The sequence below is a fragment of the Micromesistius poutassou genome (assembly GCF_964030765.1).
Source record: "Micromesistius poutassou genome assembly, chromosome: 5".
Taxonomy (NCBI): domain Eukaryota; kingdom Metazoa; phylum Chordata; class Actinopteri; order Gadiformes; family Gadidae; genus Micromesistius; species Micromesistius poutassou.
The window spans coordinates 11669971-11690936 of record NC_140275.1 but is presented as its reverse complement, the minus strand read 5'-3'; the positions used below and the strand labels follow the sequence as shown (position 1 = coordinate 11690936).

Below are 20966 nucleotides of genomic sequence, written 5' to 3'. Positions count from 1 at the left end.
GAATTGGTGAACTATGAACGTGAATTTATTCATTTTCTTTTCTATGAACTGAACTTTGAACTAGTTCATGTTAAGTGTGAACTTGCACAACACTGGTAAACTCCATAAACAAATATAGTATCCTTGAATCGAGCGCTTCTTGTTTTGTTTCTCAAATTGTAATCTATTATGTATGGAAGCCCATTCCCGCCAGTAAAAAAAAAAAAAAAAGATGAAAACTCTTCCTTGATAAAAAAAATAAAATCCCCATTGTAAGTCATAATTATGAGATAAAAAGTCGAAATTATGAGAAAGTCATAATAATGAGATAAAAAGTCGAAATTATGAGATAAAAAGTCGAAATTATGAGATAAAAAAGTCATAATGAGATAAAAAGTCATGGTTATGAGATAAAAAGTGCATCACCATCATCGCTGGCATCCCGAACCATGCAAAAGCAATCCTGAATAAGTTAAAGGTCCCATGGCATGAAAATTTCACTTTATGAGGTTTTCTAACATTAAGTTGAGTTCCCCTAGCCTCCCTATGGTCCCCAATTGCATTAGGTGTAAACCAAGAAGTAGGTATCTTGCTCCATCTTTGAAAAAAGGATAGCTGAAACGCTTTGATTTGGCTTCCGGTCCCGTATGACGTCATACGGGACCAGGTTACCAAGTGTTCTTTGTTATTTGGATAACCATTCTGCTGTTGGTGTTATGGCGCATAACACGCAACACAATAACGCAAGCTTGCATAAAGCTCCCATTTGGGGCTCCAGCAGGAGACAACCCCGGGCAACGGGCAGCGTTTAGCGGGGCTCTGACAGACAATCCTGGGCAACAATCCTTTTCTCCTCCATGTCGCGGTTCCCAATTCCTTCTCAACCAACCCGACGCAGACAACCCCGGGCAACAATCGCGGGCAACAATCCCTTTCTCCTCCATTTCGCAGTTGTACTTAATATTGACGTGGAAGTGGAAGAACCAGAGGCGTTTGAGAACCTGACGCAGTCGTTTGAGATTCATAATATCATCCGGAGGCTCAAACAGCTTTTGACCATGATAATATATATTATATTATATAGATATCTAAATATAATATGATATTATTTAGATATAGAGCTCCAGGACTCCCACCGGAGCACCCAGAGTGTTCAGTGTTCCACTGTAAACACTAGCGCATGGTACCGTGGCCACAAGCTGCTCACACCTTGACCCACCTCTAAAAATGGCACGTTTGTGGAGAGCTCATTGTGGGACTGGCTCGTAGTGGCTGTAATTCTGCACCAAGGCAGAATTTCTTGAACGTCTTCAAGTACTGTATTAGGGGCCCACTAACACCTATATTAAAGCATCCATAAAATAGCATGTCATGGGACCTTTACGAATTACAGCTATGGTTACTTTTGTTAAAGTCTTTCAATAAGTACACTGTTACAACTAAACAATTAGATCTCTGTTCGTGTAGTCAAAGCTACACGAACAGAGATCTCATTTGTTTAGTTAATTTAAGCATGGTTGGGGATGCCAGCGATGATGGTGACAATGAAGGGACCTTTGAAAACAGTGCTACTGGAGCACATGCACACTTTACTTTTTATCTCATTATTATGAGAGATTATTATGAGATATTATTATTATTATTTATCTCATAATTTCGACTTTTTATCTCATAATTTCGACTTTTTATCTCATAATTATGACTTATCTCATAATTTCGACTTTTTATCTCATAATTTCGACTTTTTATCTCATAATTATGACTTTTTATCTCATAATTTCGACTTTTTAATCTCATTATTATGACTTTTTATCTCATTATTATGACTTTTTATCTCATTATTATGACTTTTTATCTCATAATTATGAGAGTTTTCATCTTTTTTTTTTTTACTGGCGGGAATGGGCTTCCATAATTATGCACTATTGAAATGTAAAAACAATAAGCATCCAAAATTTTTCCCGAAAAAAAACAAAAACGGTTTACAACGAAGATCTACATCCGTTGTATAATGCTGAGATGTGTTTCTGCTGTCACGTGGGCGGGGTTTGTCGCTCATGTCTTGTTTTATTGTTGCAGTACAGCCACGGAGTGCATGCGAGTGCATACTGCAGTGATAAAGCGATGTTTCATCATGATAATGAAGAAATCACTGGCTAAAGGACCCCATGGTGAGCCTATGTTTGCACGTATATTAAATGTGCACGCAGATGTGCGTGTGTGCGTGCGGGGCTAGGCCCGGTCACGCGCGCTCATTGCTATGCCCCTGTGTGTGCGTCCATTCAGATGGATGGTCGGAGTTCATTAAGGCCTAATCAGGTTGAGCAGTTAAATCAGGACCCTGCCTCGCATGTCGTTAGCCTGTTATGTGCTAATGAGACTGGATACGATGGCGGGGCGGGGGAGGGGGGACACGTTGAGTAAATATGGGAGGGACTATAGAGGGACTATATACTACCAGGAGCTAGAAGCAACATACACACATCCGTATCATCTTTGATAAGGGAGGAAATGTGAAAAATCGAAACTAAAAAAGGGTGGCTGATGCTCAAAAATGCCTCTTGGCAGGAGACATTGTTTTTGACAAGTGCCGTCATTTTTATTGCGCTTGGATGCTCTTTACTATACGGTGTTATCCTATGTTTTATAGTGTGTATATATATATATATATATATATATATAAACAATTATTTAGCTTGATATATCATTTGTATAGCCTAAAGCCCATCTGAAAGAATACAGGACATGGTCAAATTACCTTCCCCACTTTCCTTCCAAATTGGTGCAGTGTAGTTCCTGGACCCCAGTAACACGCTGGGCTATAGTCTGGTTCAAAAGCCAGGGAATTATTTTAGATGTCAAAGTTACCATGACAAATTAGCCATTTTAGAGGAGGAATGAGGAAATGTTGCACTTTTAGTTTTCAATGTTCGATGTTTGGTTCAATTTTCCCCCTGCCTTGTCTCAATCTGGTGGGGTAGTTGTAAATAAAACAAGCTTTTTTCATTAGCCTCTAATTTTGGATGTACCTTCCCAAATTGCAGTTAGCCAGTGAGTGGTGAATGAGCCCCAGAAAGAGAGGACGCCCATGAGGGAAAAAACATTTTGCTAATTTCTCTAATGCACATGCTATGGCTGTAGTGTACCTCTTTGGTCATCACAAACATTGGGGTAAAAAGTGCATGAGCAATCTCCACTAATACCAGCCTGCTGCAGCAGCAGTTGTAATTTCCTTTGCCCTATTAGAGCCATTGATGAAAAATCCACTTTAGAGAGGACCACTCTTTTTAGGCTTTCCACCAAGATGAGCAAATGGGTCCTCTTTCGATGAATAAAGCATACCTGTGTGTTTGGGTGTGTGCGTGACACAGTATGTTCACAGTATGTAGACTACAAGTGTGTATGTGAGATTAAGACTCATATATTGATAAAGGTGCAGTCAATGCATGTAAAACTTGTTCATATTTGTTCCCATACTGTAGATGGTGTAAAGTTGGACTGGGAGAATTTGCCTAATTGATGCTCTCAGTGGGGAGGCTGATAAGCAGTCTAAAAATGGAGGGAGAGGGCACAATGCCAGACCCACCATGGATGAATTCTGTGTCCTTTTTTACTGTTTATACATATATATTTATTATCGTAGATTGCCTTTCAGCATGTCTGTGTGTGCTGTGTGCCTGTATTCTAAAGGTAATGCCCTAGAATGTTTTACAATATTATGCCTGAGATATTTTTTTGTGGTTGTCATATCCCAAAAGGCCTCGGCCTTGAAGCTATATTGAACCTTAAAGTTGATGGTTGAGATTCTCAGTTGGATGATTTTTAAGCACATATAAGAACAAATATATATATATATATATATATATATATATATATAAATGTATATCATTCCCTATGATAATTTGATCATTTTTTTATCACCTTTGCATCTTATATCAGTCCAGCTGTTATTAAATATGCCGTGTTCCAAGACAATTGTCTACCCCCTCTATTACCAACAGAAGTAATAATATTAATTAAATCTAAAGAATAGTACATTAGAGAAAGAATGTGAGCAAAGCCTCAAGGAACACGAGATAAAGTACGGTCACCGAGTGATAATTAATGCTATCTCTTGCCCTTTATTGACAACTGAATAGTTAACTAGACAAAATGGAAAGCCCATTACAGCTCCGCAAGCCTCTGGCAGACTGACAGCCCCAACAATGTGGACGGATTTAGAACAACACAATGTGCTTTTCTCTTCAAGTCCTTACTCTTGTTCTATGCATCTCACCCTTTCCCCGTTCTCATTCCCCACTCTCTCTGTCCGTGGTCTTCTCTGTCTGTAAGTCAATCTCTCCATCCAACGCACTCTCCAGAAAAGTCATTACCACCTTTTGAATATGGCCTGTTCGAAATGAGGGTTAAAAAAGTAAATAGAAAGAAAGGAATGGTTCAAAGAGCAGTGTGCAAGTGATTTGGCTATGACAAGGAATAGAACACTTATTATTTTTTTTTTCTTCCTACAATGAGAGGAGGCAGGCTGACAAGCTGGCCATTAGAAAGGTAATTTGACAAGCTGTGCGGAGGGTGTTCTCAGTGCCCTTACACCTCTCGAACATATTGAAACCGTGTTCCGTACTTCTGGTTAATGATGAAACAGTAAGATGGCTACAAAAGACCCCAAGCCACAGAAATGACAGCTTTGCTATCTGGCGTGAAGGTTCATGGTGGCTCGTCGAGGTCAATGGCAATCACACCGCTGACACGGCGGTTGGCTCCTCCACAGCATATACACAAAGTGTGTGTGACTTATTATTCTCTTTTTTGCTGATGTTTTGGTATTCTGCCAACATCTGCGTTGAAGGCGCATTCTCCTCATCTTCGTCGTCATCCTCGTCACCATCATCACATATGCCATTTGGGTGTCAGGTTACGTGTCGAGGAATGCATGTGTGTTGTAGTTTATTCATGAGACGGGATGTAAAATGAAAGGTCACCCTCAGGAAACTATTGGAACGCAAATGGCTGAAAGGAAATTAGAAAAAAATACGTGTAGGGGTGATTGTGTTCACAAACACATGCACATTTTTTTTTCCACACAAACGAATGCATACACACAGACACACACACAGATATAGGAAGAAACAAATGTAAATATGAAAAATGCTCTCATCAGTCAACCCTGATACAATCCTAGCTCACAGAGCACGACACATCACAGCCAACATAACAATATGTAATAAGCCTCAAGAATTGGGCTCACTACAACTACCCCAAAACAAAACATTTATTTATGCATCTTTGAGTGTATGTGCTCTGGGGGTGACTAACTATACTATAGTCTGTACATCACATAATAATAATTCTATACGCAATTTAAATCCATTCACCAGATCAGTTGACACATTATGGATACCATGTCAATTATTCATTAACTGTGGTGAGCTGTCTTTTTAAATAATTACAAGACAGCTCATAACATACAACGCATATTAAAATCACATATAATCATATATGATGAAGGCTCAAAATACGTTGTTTGTTTTTATTTCAAAACGGTGCTAAAACTAATATGTGAATTGACCCGAGTGTGACCCAAAGGAAAATAAGAGTTAGTGATTGGACAGTGATGAAGTACAGGGTTCCAACACTTTGTGCTTGGACTGTTTACTAAGTGAATGCAGGCAAACATTGTCTTTCTATTTTCATGTGTTGTCCTTTGCTCTAACAAGGTATTTCCGTGAGTGTGTAATACCAGCAATTTCTTCTTTCTCAAAAAGTAATCATTTAGAAACCTAATGGAGTTGACCAAATAAATAATAACACTTTTATGCACACACACACACATTATCATACTCTTGCAAATGTCTTCATCCATCATCATTTGTTTGCCTAATTGTGCAGTATTTTATTAGAGTAGCAATGCAAGAAAGGCATGTTTCCGGAAAATTGAGTCTCAATATAATGTTAAGTGGATAAAGACGTCTTTCACGCGGATGTGCTGTGGCTCATTACGTTGGCCTGGGCAAAATCACAATGCCATGCATAAGGACCCTAGGCCTCACTGTTATCACAGTAATTATGTGGAAAAATGCTCACAAGAGAATTTATGGTCAACTCTGCAGTCTCAACCGCGCTGTCTGTTGAAATTACCAAGCTGCCAAACATGTTGTCGCTTCTAGACATTTGTTTGCAGCTGTCAGACATATTGAGCAGAGCTCAAACATCAAGGCTTTCTTCCCAAAGTTACTGAACCTCATTGTAGAAACATTTAGTTATCTTGCAAATAAACACAACAAAATTAGGGATCAAAGCTCCAGCTTGTAATAATAGAAGTCCAGCCAAGTTAAACAGCTGAGATTGTTTATGAGTGTATTCCATGATTAAAAAAGCCTACAACTAATGAGTGAAATAACGTGGATCCATGAGGCCCAGTTGGAGAGTAACCTTGTCTGGAATTTTACTTCCTAAACCTGGAATCCCCCAAATCACAACCACCTCTCCTCATAACGCCATGGGATAAGAGCGAGGGCAGTGCAAGGACGATAATGTAGGAGGGAAAGCAGGGAAAGGACAGATGAGCTGCAGGAAACAAAGAGGGAGGTTGGAGATGGAGAAATGATTGATGTACATTCAGGGAGAGAACGGAGAACGAGAGAACAGAGAAAATGAAATGGATGAAGAAAATATAATTGGACATAAATGACACAGTTGCAAAATGCTAATCTATTTACAGGGGTTAAAATCAAGTAGACATAAAATATACAACTTTGTTATCCTAGTTGTGGTGAATATCTTCTTGTTTTGCATGCATTTGCAAAAACGGTTTAATATACTGTATAATAAACTCTAATAATATGGGAAAATGTATGTGAAAATAAAATCACTGAATAATAACTGTTCTGACAGCAGAGACTGCTTGCATCTGTCCAATGACGATAACCCTCCAGTGTTCTTCAATTCAACTTTTACAACATACAGCCCAGTAATTAAATCAAAAAAACACATGTTAAAATTAGACACAGCCTTTTCAAATTCTACCTTTACAAAAAAAGGGAAAACCATTCAACAGATAATTCGAAGGGAGAAGGTCTACGGCTTTCCATGTACATTTCTTCTTTCTACATTTCTTTTTACCTTTCTTTCTTTTTCTTCTTTTTTTTTTTTTTTAACCCAGTTTGCTTTAAAGGTTGTCATTTAAATCTGAGTGCGCCTGCTCCTCAGGACTCACAGCCGGCGCACGGTGAGCCCGAGCAAACAGTGCACCGGCCCTCCACGCAGGCCTGATTGACAGGCAGGGGTTTAGCGCTCAGCTGAGATGGAAGCCGGCCCTTTGTGGTCGGAAAGGTCCTAATGCACCCTCAAGAGCCCTCCACCTGCTCGGCTACCTCTAGTAACCATGGAGATTTGAGTAGCTCGGTGAGCGATAGGGTTAAGTGAGTATGCATTCAGCTGGGCATGAAGTGCAGCCAAAACAAGTAAACAGTTGTTGGATGCCTAGAACAACAGTGCGGGAGAGTACCGGGCGGGCGACGCGTGTTTCCACGCTTTGATATGCTTTTAAAAAAACGCGGTCCTTCTGCTTATGCTCTCTTTCTCTTCCTATTTGTAAAAGGGGGGGGGGGGGGGGGGGAGAACATGACAAGGGGTTGGCATTAATGTAAAGACTGCATTAAGATTGTAAATTAAACAGCACTTAATATTCATTAGAGCAGTGAGACAATTAGGGCTGAGCCACGGCTCTCTAAATGGGCTTAATGAAGAGTTTGGAAATCTCTCTGATCTAATAGAGGAACAATACAGAGCAAGAGAGACCTAGGAGCAAAGAAGAGGGGGGGAAATGAGAGGAAAGATAAGACGCAGAAATGGAGCAAATGTTTAAGGGATGGAGAGAGGGAAAGAGCGAGTAACTATTATTCTTAATCTATGCATTGTTATTTGCTGTTCAAAGATCACAAGAAGAAAAAAAGAGAAGGAAGAAAATAGGAAACAGAAAATAAACAGCAGAAAGTAAGAATGTTGCGTGTGAGCAAAGAAGAAAGAGAAATTAGAGAAAGCAAGTAAGAGTGAAGGAAAGAAGAGAGAAAAGGGAATTAAGAATGGAAGAAAAGGGAAAGGCTGAAAGAAGGATGAGAGGTCCCAGCGTGTGTTCATCGCTGCACCAGATTTACCCCCTGCCTGGCCTCCATGGAACTGAAATGAGTGTACTTGTGTGTGTTTTTGTGTGTATGTCCATGGGTCGTTGTGTGTGCACGAGTGCATGCATATGTGTGAGTCCATAATTGGGCAGCCGCAAGCGTATGTGCAGTATGTAATTTTGTTCCATACGTGTGCGGCTGTTTGTGTGCCAAATGCATTCAATGAGCCACTCACAAAAAAAACAACGGCAAACCACACCTTTTGAGGGCTAATCAAGATGGCAAGGTTGTTTTTCTCAGAACATGCCGAGAACATGCGTTGTTGAGAGACATGGAAATAAAGACAACACCTCAAAAACTTTTGGCCACACAAATATAGCTCTGCCATTGGCGACCGCATGTTAACAATCAGCTGTGAGCCCAGCTCATACCCAGCCGATTTGGTTTTAATTTGCTCACAATTCAGTCGAGTAGCAACATGACGGTGGTCAAAAAATGGTGGCCAAAAAATTGATTTTTATGAAATGACAGCCCCAATTAATTAGCTGGATTAGAGTGCGCCACACAAATGTGTTGGTGTTTACAGATTGAAGGCGAACACAGTTTGAAGGAGATGAAAAATGGGACATTTAAAAAAATAGGCACATAATTGCAAATGAAACATATTCATTTGAAAATGAATCATCGATTCAGCAATAAATTATTATGATTTAACCAAATCATGATGGATGGATCGATAATCCTGATCAAACACGGGGAGAGGGCCTGTTACAATGAGAAATGTGTCATGTTGTTAATATAAAAAAGAAGGAATGTGAATTGATTCCAAGAAATAAAGCACAAAGCCAGACAGTAGATATTTACATTTACATTTACATTTAGGGCATTTAGCAGACGCTTTTATCCAAAGCGACTTACAATAAGTACATTTGTCATAAGAAGTGAAACAATATATTGCCATCGGTACAGCAAAGATGTTCATAGAACCAAGTGCAAGTTAGTCGCCAGGCTAACCCCATTCCCCGTATACAGCAGTGATAGCTAGCTACTGCAGATGCTACACAATTAAGTACATGCTACACAACATGCATGCACAACACAATTAAGTAGATGCTACACAATTAAGTACAATGAATGAATACAACCTGCATTAAGTGCGTTCATTAAGTGCCAGGACGTACAACAAACAATAGTGCAACAGACAAATAAGGGACTGAATGGCTATGTAGAGTCTAGGTGAACAATGAACAGGTGGGTTTTGAGTCGTTTGCGGAAGCTGGTGAGCGACTCTGCGGTCCTGACATCAGCAGGGAGCTCGTTCCACCACTGTGGTCCCAAGATAGAGAAGAGTTGTGATTTAGCTGATCGACCTTTGGTTGCTCTTAGTGATGGCGGTACCAGACGTCCAGCTGAGGTAGTTGAGCGGAGGGATTGAGCTGGGGTGTGTGGTTTGACCAAGGCTTGGCGGTAGGCAGAGGCAGTTCCATCGACCGTCTTGTATGCCAGTACCATCATCTTGAATCTGATGCGGGCTACTACAGGGAGCCAGTGGAGGTGGCGGAAGAGGGGAGTCACATGAGAGAATTTAGGTAGGGTGGGAATCTCTTGGCACCTCACGATTCGATTCTGATTCAGAGGTCAACGATTCGATTCTTAAATGATTATCGATGCATCTCGATGCAACAATTTTTTTAATGTACATTTCCATGCAGGATTTTCAAAAATATATATATACATCTGAGTTTGCTACTCAGAGATTGCTAATCACTTCCTACTTGTGTGATGATCATTAAAGACAATCAACAGCTGAATTACCTTATCTAATATTTTATATTATCTAATATTTTATATTAGATAAAGTCGGTTCTCTGCACAGAGAACCCGCAGGCAGAAAGGAAAGTTTTCTGTAGCGCTCTGCAGCAGGCGAACAAATTTAATATATATTTTTTAATTTAAAAATATATATATATTACATTTGTTTCCAATTATAATTTTTACTGCATCGAAACGGAATCGTTCTAGAGAGAATCGCGATGCATCGAGTAATCGATTATTTTTCCCACCCCTACTGCATATCAGTACCACCATATGTGGAGCTGGGTGCCCTGTTCCATGGAGATACAATGAAAGATTTACAAAATAAAACTATAACAATATATTGTCAATGGACATTACCATATTGGTATTGCCATCAGTCCAACTATCCATCCCCCTATCCATTTATCTAGCCGTCCAACCTTCTACCCATCCATCGAACCATCATGAATTTATCTTTATATATAAGCAATTCAGCAATCCATCAATTTCATTAACTACCAACCTTGGTTCTGTAATTATTTACACCTTCATGCTTTCGGAGAAAGCGGTCTGCAGCAAGATATTGATATTAATATATGCTCAATGCTTTATATTTCATATTGAACTCCCTGCCTTGTGACTCCTAAAGCACAGCTGAATATGCGACGAGCACAGTTCAACAGGCACCCATTCATCAGGGATTGTCCTGTTTAATTCCTTGCCATGCACCGACACACGTCCATGCAATTATGTGTCAATGGCCAATTAGAGCATTAATTATGGTTTGTTAGGCCCAGAGCATAGCCTGAAGAACACATGAAGAGATGCAGGCGGAGGCCTCTGTTTGTGTTACTTGATTTAATTGTCAACACCCTGATTGCTTTATACAAAGAGAAGACCATCTGCTGTAATGTGTACATTGAAAATAAATGTTCAGACTTATTTTTATCAATCAATGAGTGTATTGATCCATCCATCTGTCTATATCAAGCCATCCATCCATCTCTCATTGATTTAAATGTGACTATGAAACTCCTTAATTAACAAAGGCTTGGTACTGAAGGGTTTAGGCATTCTTTACCCAGCCTGTAAATTTAACATTTGCATTTGGTTTAATGTATTCTTAGATCCAATATTGACCATTGTGTGTGTGTGTGTGTGTGTGTGTGTGTGTGTGTGTGTGTGTGTGTGTGTGTGTGTGTGTGTGTGTGTGTGTGTGTGTGTGTGTGTGTGTGAAACAAGTGCGGTCGTATGGCTGTCTCTCTCCAGTTGTCCTAATCTCATACTTCTTCTCAATGTTCTCTTTCCAGTTTCCTTCCTCTGTTCTGTTGTGTGCACAAATAAGTGTGTGTGTGTGTGTGTGTGTGTGTGTGTGTGTGTGTGTGTGTGTGTGTGTGTGTGTGTGTGTGTGTGTGTGTGTGTGCAGGCAGTCTCTATCTTCCTACCATTGTCTGTGCTTCCACTGGGGGTAGTAGTATTTCAGCGTGGGCCTGGCCTCATGGGTATTCCAGTATTATATTAGTATTGATAATCGATCAAAGGACAGATCAGTCACAAATCATTTATCATTGGTAAATACACTTGAATAGTCTGTATTTCACTATTTGGCTTGCAGACTCTCTGCAAACTGTAAGTATGGTCTTGGTTGATCGTATTTTTCAAGTCTTTGCAGCAGCATACAGTAAGCAACAATTAACTCACCATTGACAACTAACCCTAACAACCATAATAACAGTAGGTCTATTTGACAATCACATTGAAGGACTATCATTTATTTTTGATAGTTATAGTATTATTTCATATCCAAATGCATGAGCAAATCGAGACCAATATCTTGCAGCACTGACAGTGCTACAACCCGGTTGCACATATTTTGGAATCACCGTGCAGACCGGACATCCTGATCCCCGTCGAAGCGATAATCAGAAAAAGGCTCAAACCAAGCAATTCAAACAAATATAGATTAAATCTCAATGTGACACCGAACTTAAAAAGGCCCCTCGTATCAGACGCTGACAGCGGACACTAATGTCCTACTCGCAGTGGGGTGTGGCACATGGAACACCTTTTCACCTTTTTTTCTGACCTTTTCCCGGTCCCTGACTTAATGAAGTGACTGTCGTGCTGTGTGTCCCTCCTCCATGTCTCTCATATTTGCAGATGACAGAACTCACCCCTATGCGGCCATTCCACGGTCCTTCTGTGGTGATTTCCATGTCGATATTAATTGAGTAGTTACCCAGCGCCAATCAGGGCGATTTGATGAACGGCTTTTTTATGACCTGCCGAATTAAACTTACAGGCGCAAGCGGTGGAGAGACTGGGAAATGCAATACAAAAGTGCCATCTAGTGGCTTGCATGTGTATTTAATATGTCACACGAGGCGGCAAACATGACCGTAGACTCACCATTAACCCATTATGTATCCAACCCAAACGTAGCCATGTTCATAAACAAGCTTTGGCCAGTTTGGATAAAGATTCAACAATCTATGATTAAATAAGACATCATTTGATAAGATGATGATTAGATCAGGTTTAGAAGTTTTGTCCCAGAATTGCCAACATATAACAGAGAAAGCGACATAGTTATGACCAAAATAAAACGTTTTTTTTAAGAGGAAGACCTATGGATTCATATACGTGTGGATTAATACACTGTGCTCGATGTCCTAGAAATAGTAATAGTAAACATGTCACATCTGAATGACCTCCACTTTGGAGGAGAATAATCATATGAATGTTAGTTAATATATTGGTATTTATGTTTTTTTGGTGATTGTTTAGTAATTCATCGTAAAATGATTTTCATAATGGGGAGACAACCTTCCACGGCGTTTCTCATGTGAGATGTGGCAGAACAAAGATTTCTTCCCTTGGTTCTTTGATTTAGGATTTTACAGGACTACAGCTCTCTGGAGTCTTCTTAATGTGGCGGTGTGTATCGTAACATAATTATGATACATTTTGATGTGCAGGCCTATTCACATCATCATATGAAAATAGTAAAATAGCTAAATACACATGCAGTGGCTGGGTCATAGCTAACAAGTAAAGGTCTGTCTATATTGAAAGTGAGTGATCGTCGTGATCTTTTCCCAGGTCTTTGCAATAATTACAATTATGGAGCTGAATGGGACACGTATGCCGAGATTTCAGTTTTCGTGCAAAAGAGACAATTATAACGGCACCAAGATCGATTTTGGACAGCTGTAGCCTGTGAATAAAACATTTTAACCAATAACAATCTTTTTTATTATCACCATGGTAATGTACATGTTCCAGGAAATGGTGGAGGTACTTAATAGCCTATTTATCAATCTCAACACAAAACACCGTTCAGCTAGATGCCACTAAATGCTACATACTGCACCTTAAACATAATCTCTTTTAGCAATCACATAGACTACATCTTGTTTTTGGTCATCCTCTCAAAACTGATTCCTTCTCATTGATCCTTGGTTCATACTTATGCTTATGATCTTTTAAACCATAGGGCTGTGGATGATGAGTTCAAGCCCAATGGTACAGTTAAAGGAGGTAGAGGGAGAGAAAGCACAGCAACGTTGCATAATGGAAGTCCCATTGGCCATGTTCAATGGAGTTGACGCCATTACACTGCAATGAAAGACCACACAGTTATTTTTCTGACCACTTGGTATGACCTTATGTTAATCAAGATGACACTTTATCAAGGTTTCAGGTTGAAAACTGGAAAAGTTGCATGCACTTTATGATTATGAATAACATGTAAAAGATCTTTAGAACACACACACCACACCCAGGCGCAAACTGTCCTTAACCTTTGTGTTGGTGTGAGAGAAAGAGCGGATGCTAGAGCTATTTAGAGAAATATTTGCTGACGGTATCTACACCAAGTGCATTGATAGTTTAAGTGATGTTGATAGTGTAGTGGCTAGGGTGTTTGACTCAGACTCTAACGATACTGTGTTCGATCCGAAGTCTACCTGTCGGTATCCTAGAGCAAAGAGGCCCAACCCCTGTCTCATGAGTAACCTCTACTTTAATTCACTTAAATCACGTGAGCTGACTGTAAATGACCCACAAGCACCTGGTGTATAGTTGGCTGCAGCATTCAGTTATCTCAGTGCTGGTATTCCAAACAGAGCTGTTGGCGAGCACTCCAAACAAATCATCACACTGGAATTCCGGAACGTACAGAATACCTGGGAGGAGAAAAGAGAAGAAACAAAGACCATGGCCGTCATTCTTTTGAGTCAAATATCACTGTGGGTGCAACACCAGGGTCTCTATGTCCCCGGTGAAACTCCCACAGTGGCCATCCCACTGGGTAGGTGCACTCCTCTCCTACAATATACATGCACATCAGGAGGGTGAGGGTGGCGACCAGTGGTGGCTATTTGCCGCGGAAGTGGCCTTAGTTCAGAGAATGAGGAGACAGCTTTACCTGCGATGCATGCGGTCATGAAACAGGCCACACTTCCTGCAGTCAACGCTCTAAGGCCACAGTCGGTGAAGTCTGATATTCTCTCTGGAGCCAGGGTATCTGGAGGTGCGGGGAGATTGGGTAGTCCACATGTGATGACGCATCAACGTCACTACCTTTTTTATTTATCTTTCTGTCTAATTAACCACTTAATAGATTCGTGAACTGGGTTATCTTTCGCTGATAGAGGGATGATTTGAAGAGAAGCAGCGTGTCAGGATCTTACTCATTACACCAATGATCATCCCCAGGGAGCCAAAGTTAGAGAAGCCACACAGAGCATAGGTGGCTATGGTTTGGGAGTGAATCTGAGGAGAGAGGGGGGCGCTTCAGTCCAATTGTTGACCAATATATTTATCCTACTGCAACTGCAGGGCTTCACAGCTCTTTAAGGCGACAGTTAAAGAGAAAGCAACAAAGGGATTTCCCTTCACATCGTGAACATGTATTCCCACGTATGCTGACAAAACTGATCTATAATAAAATATAAATTAATTTAGTAATTGGTTTTCATTCATCAACTGTCCAGCAAGTTGTTCAGAGACTTTCCTAAATATACTGCTAAACGTTGTCCAAGTTGTTAATAGACTTACCGATATATACTGCTTAACCTTGTCCACATACTCAGGCTTCCCTTCGTCCCTCATCTTAATGAGCACAGACAGCCTCTCATAGCTCACAAACTCGTTCAAGAACGTCTTGATGCCAATCAGCTCGCCCACGATGAAGCTGTCCTCCCACGATACGCCCATAACGAAGGCCAGCGGCGCAAACACATAGGAACAGATGAGCTGAGGAACGAGAGAGAATTAGGAAGACTTAAGAAACAGCGGCCGGCTAAAGTGCGGACTTGCCCAGAGTTGTGGGCCAAAATGTAATCTAACCACCAATGAGTCGTAGGGCAAAACACTTTACATTAACGTTTCTTTTCTTAGTTAATAGACTTTAGTCAAAACCACCGTTGTTCAATATTTTATCAAGGGGTTACTATGGTAACCTTTTTCTAAGTGGAATGCCATTTGCCTATTTGCTGAGATTCAAACTAAAATGCAATACTCATTAGAGCAACTTTATAAAAGCTCAATAAATAAAAACCTATAATGTTAGCAAACAGTTGGGGCAACTCAGGACTGATAGCCAGCCCAAATAACCAGCGGGCCATGGTTTGTGGGCCACAACTGTACGACTGCATGTGTGTGTGTGTGTGTGTGTGTGTGTGTGTGTGAGTGCGTGTGCGCGTGTGCGCGTGTGTGCGTGTGTGCGTGTGTACTGATTCACCGAAAAGCTGAACTGTGGACATCCGAACAAGTCTCCCAGCCAGGACAGAGTCTCGTCCATGAAGGCCAGTATGGAAACGAAGGCGATGAGGTTGACAACTACATTAGCCACCAATGGCGCAGAGGAACACGCCCCTTGAACTATGGCCTCCAGCATGTTGTTAGTCTCCCTGAAACAAAGAAAGGGCGATACCAACATCAATGACGCACAGTGGAGAATGACTTTTTGTCGTTTTTGTCTGTCTCACCCTTTGGGCATCTTTATCTCCCTGCTGACCGCGGCAGGCTCTGTCTCCGGCCAGAACACCTTGGCGATGGCCAGGGAGGCAGGCGCTGACATTATGGACGCCGCCAGGAGGTGAGAGGCCTCCACCTATCAGAGCAAAGGTCAGAGGTCGGGTCGATGGATATAGCATGGGGGGGGGGGGGGGGTATTGAGGTGGAAGTGATTAAGCAATGCACAAGCGTGTGTGTGTGTGTGTGTGTGTGTGTGTGTGTGTGTGTGTGTGTGTGTGTGTGTACGAGTGAAAGAGAGAGAGAGAGAGAGAGTGAGAGAGAGCGAGAGAGAGTGACAGAGAGAGACAGAGAGAAGATGGCTCATATTACTTATTATCATATTATATTGTTGTATAATCATTCTTCAACATTGTCAACAAGCTATTAACTGCTATTGGCTGAGGATTATAGCAATATAAGGAGGATGCATGGCTTCCTTTACCCCAGGGCGATGTAGGCCGCCAGGATGCTCCCAGAGACGCTAGCGAACCCGCCGGCCGTAACGGCGTGGATCTCAGAGCGGGTCAGCTGGTTGATGTACGGACGAATCAGGAGCAAGGACTCGGTCTGAGACAGGATGGGTGAGAAAAACAGAAAAACAATTCTGGATTGGAAGTCACCACCGTGGTTCATTGATATAGTGCACATATAGTATAGTATACATATAGTGGAGTTAGTGAGGTAGTTAAATGTAGGACCACACCTGTCCCAGGAACATGTTTCCTGCTGCAGCTGTCGATTCTGTTAGAGAGGTTCCCATTGATACATGCATTACAAAACCAATCTGCACAAAGAAGAAAATCCTATGTCAATAATCCAAAAATCAATAGAATAAAAATCAACTGTAAAGCCCCCACACTAAATTGTAGCATTCTGACATTATAACAACAAGTTTTAACACACATTGGTGAACATTAACTTCTCAGTGTTGTCTCAGTGAATCCCTAAGTAATGGCTGGTTGCTCAAAGCAGCCATGCATACATGGCTCATTCTCACCTTCAGAATGAGCCACTGCATGAAACCCACATGATAGAGGACCGAAATGATGGTGCTTACAAAGACGATAGAAGGCATCACCTGTAGAGAGAGAAACCATCATCATGATTTAAATCAACTTTATCATCACCATTAGCATACCATTATTATAACAATCATTATGATCTTCATTTTCACCATTAATATCCCCATCTTCGTACTCTTGGCCATCACAGCATTATAACCAGATCATCACCATTATTACCATTATTATCACCTTCATCCTTATCTCCACCGTCATCATCATAGTCATCACAGCCATCATCTTCATCATTCCAGTGTGTGCGTGTGTATGTGTGCATGTGTGCGTGTTTGTGTGTGTGTCGGATTGTTTCGTACCTTGAATGCAAAGAAGTGATCCTTATAACTCTCACCGAAAACCATCTTGGCCCCAGAATTTGAGTAGGACAGGAAGGTCTGTGTGAACAAAAGATGAAACTATGTAATAACCATAATAATCTCATCATAGTTGTGACATGTTAATAACCTGAGATGCAGCTTATATGGTCTGTTTAAATGGAAATACACACTATTTGACCTATCACTATTTACTACATACACAAGATTACATCAGACCAGACTAGTTATTAGAATTAAAAGATGTCAGATCAACAGGACAAAGTAACAACTCACGATCCGGCATTCAGTGGGTGTATATCGGTTTGTGTACGTTTGTGTGTCTGTGAGAGCAGGTGTGTACCTCTACTTTGTTTCCTATCCACTGTAGCGCTTTTAGGCCAACATTCGTCCTGAGCATGAGCAGACCAAAGACAAACTGTAGCCCAATGCCCCAAAACAAAGTTCTCCAATGGATCTACGAAAACAAATAAATACAATAAGTCACAGCGAAGCATGTGTCTTAACATTTAACAACATTTTACTACATGTGGAGGAGGTTCATATATAGGTTCATTAGTATGATGATCATCTTTGCATTCTCAACATCATCTGAGTGTGTGTGTGTGTGTGTGTGTGTGTGTGTGTGTGTGTGTGTGTGTGTGTGTTACCCTGGTGAGGCTCTTGGAGAAGAGTGCCATGAGCAGGATAAGAAGCACCAGTCCAGCGAAGGACACCAGTTGTCTGGTTCCATTCTTGGCCGTGTCCAACACAAGCCAACACACCAGCATCACCAGTAACACCGCATACACCACCCTGGCAATGGGGAACACCATTAGCCATGTCCTTCGTTCCATCAGAGGCTATGAGTGGGTTGTTCTCTGAGGTCAGGTGAATTGGCTCATCGCAAAACACAGAAAGCTCAGTTGTAAAAGCACATGGGGTAATTAAGCACATAAAGTATGTAATATTTCTCACCATTTGATCCAAAACCAGTTGCTGTCCCACAGCTCACAGATGGGAGAGAACTTCTGCCATAGAAGGTCACCGTAGCGTTGCATTAACCAATCCCAGGCCAGAAAGAAAATGACTACAATCGTGACTGCCAGCAGCTCAACAGCTTGTTTAAAATTCAGAATACAGGCCGCTATCAACATGGCAGCGTAACCTGGAAGAATCGGAGGAAGATGTACTTTAATACAGGAATCCTAGGCGGGAAATTCAGGGTACGTATAAATACATTAATTTCTGTGCGCATTGTGGACCCGGTGTTTGCTGTGTGTGTGTGTGTGTGTGTGTGTGTGTGTGTGTGTGTTTGTGTGTGCTTCTTGGACAAACATGGACAAGCATGCAAACAATTGTCAACACTACAATAGTGGATAGCTTGGCCTAGACAACAAGGTAGCTCTTCAGATTTTCCTGTGTCAGAGCAGCAACGGCGGTCTAGTTACCTGCAAGTAAAACTAGGAGAAGGGCCAATATAATCCTGTCCTTGTGCCTCATCAAGCAGGCCTCTGCCCACTTTGCATTCTTCTGTAGGAAACTGAGCACACAGGAGATGAGAGAGAGAGAGAGAGAGAGAGAGAGAGAGAGAGAGAGAGAGAGAGAGAGAGAACATTGTTTCTAATATAAAGCCCAAACAATGTTTGTGATTTAGAAATCCATGGGATTCCATGGGAAATTGTCTATCATACAAAACCTTTTTTGTTTGTTGTCGTGAGCATCTCCTCCCTCTTCAGAAGTCAGGTTCAAATCGATGCGTGTCAGATCTTTCTCCTTCCATACAAATGTCCGTCAACGTGCAAGCATGCATGCACACACACACACACACACACACACACACACACACACACACACACACACACACACACACACACACACACACACACACACACACATATAAACCAGTAGGCATAGTACAACCAGGGGTTATGATACCGCAAAGCATTATGCCAGGTTATGCTTTTTATCATGATTATTTAGTTCACAGTTTTCTCTATCTTTTCTTCTTTTTCTCTCCCTTATTTCTTTCTGTCTTGTAACACATGGGCCTATTTAAGGAGAAGATCCATTCCAAGAGAATATCTGTCATCACCATATTGTACAGCTCACCCTCTGCCTATTTTTAAAGTGAAAAAGCAAAAAAGTTGCTAGTAAATATGACAAGCACTGCAATGGAGTTTTCCAAGTATTTTATCCCTTGGGTTCTACTCACACTGTGTACGTCTATACTGCCTTTGAAGATGTAAGAAATGTGGGGCATTGATATAATCAACCTACCTCTGCCAAAAAAGCACTGTTGTCCTTCCCTTTGTCAGGGTGGCTCTTAGGAGAGACTCTGTTCATCTCCATTCTGAAGCCTCAGAGGTATGCAGACAGCCCTGCTCCACACTGGAGGCTACACCTGTCTGGGCCCTGCCCTCCCTCTCAGGAACACACAGCTCCCTCTCCTCTCCCCTGTTTGCTCTGTTCCCTCCCCACACACAGGTCATCCATTGACTGACCTAGGGGAGGGGTTCTTCAGTGAGGGACCTTGAGATAAACAGAATAGCAGTTTGCTGTAAACCTTTCTTCCCTTGTCTCATTCTTAGTGTTTCCTTTCTTCCTTTCTCGCTTTCTTTCATTCTCTATGTATCTGTTTATTTATTATGCACCCTGGCTTGAACTGGTCAAACAAGCTAAAGTCAACATTTGAACATCTTCTTTAGTTCCCTTCACACGACAGATAAGACGCTCCAACGGTGCGTGGTTCAACCAACAACCCAGATGAAAGTCTTACTCCCAGTACTAAAGTTAGTGAATACCTGGAAGTAAATAGAATGATAAATGAGTTAAATGAGAATTATTCAATTTGGTGACCTGTGAGGAAAGGGTTAGGGTGTGTGTAAACTGTGGTCAACACCAGTGACCACCAGGCTTACCACAAGGCCAAACCAAGAGGTTAGGGTCCCCAGCGGTCTCAAAGCCGTCTCAATCCATCTTTGACAATCACAGCCAAGTCTGGGTCTGCTCAAAGCAAGCAATTAAACATTGCGGCTTCACACTTCACAGTTCAGGAGAATACGATAATTAATTTATTTGCAGGGAGAAATATTTTACACTCATTTTACATTGATACTCTTCTCAAGCTTAATCCATTCCAAAATGTAATTTTGCATCCTCAAAAGACAAGCCAGTGTTTCCTCAGTATTGATGGCCAGAAGGTGTTATCGGGTGAATTGTAATTGTTCATCTTGTTGTGGTAACAGTTGATGATTGTCTACTGTCCCATGACTTCAGTGTGTTTTTAATCAATTGTGATAATCCAGTTGGAGCAAATAATCTGCGATTAAATTACCCAAAATCATTTGGCAAAAAAGCAAAGATTCTACACTAACTATGACCTATTGACCAGTTTGTGTTGAGAGTTTGGTGATGGAATGCATCCAGTTCTTTGGTGTTTGTAAATCATTAACTATGTTCTTCATGGGTGAGGTCCTTTGAAAAAATGTTGTTTAAAAGACTACACTGGTATCAATATTAGTGTTATTATTGGATATTCCCCCTTTGTCAAAGTTGATATGCTGTATGTTTAGCTGTATCTAGTCCTATATTAGTACAGTATATGACATTGTGTAATAGCTTGAATATTGTAGTTGTAAACTACCATTTATATCTCTGTGAATCATTAAAAA

At 41.1% G+C, this 20966-nt stretch overlaps 1 protein-coding gene across 1 annotated transcript; it reads right to left on the bottom strand.

Moving 5' to 3' along the window:
- Positions 1–13384: 13384 nt before the first annotated feature.
- Positions 13385–19644, bottom strand: LOC311343277 (solute carrier family 28 member 3-like; the record flags this gene model as incomplete). Its single annotated transcript, XM_084468154.1, is given in 18 exon segments — positions 13385–13517; positions 13972–14086; positions 14329–14427; positions 14594–14675; positions 14961–15158; positions 15646–15814; positions 15893–16017; positions 16363–16367; positions 16370–16487; positions 16624–16704; positions 16918–16998; positions 17296–17373; positions 17657–17770; positions 17964–18108; positions 18271–18460; positions 18744–18835; positions 18992–19068; positions 19573–19644. Coding segments are annotated over 18 exon segments (1974 nt in total).
- Positions 19645–20966: the final 1322 nt, after the last annotated feature.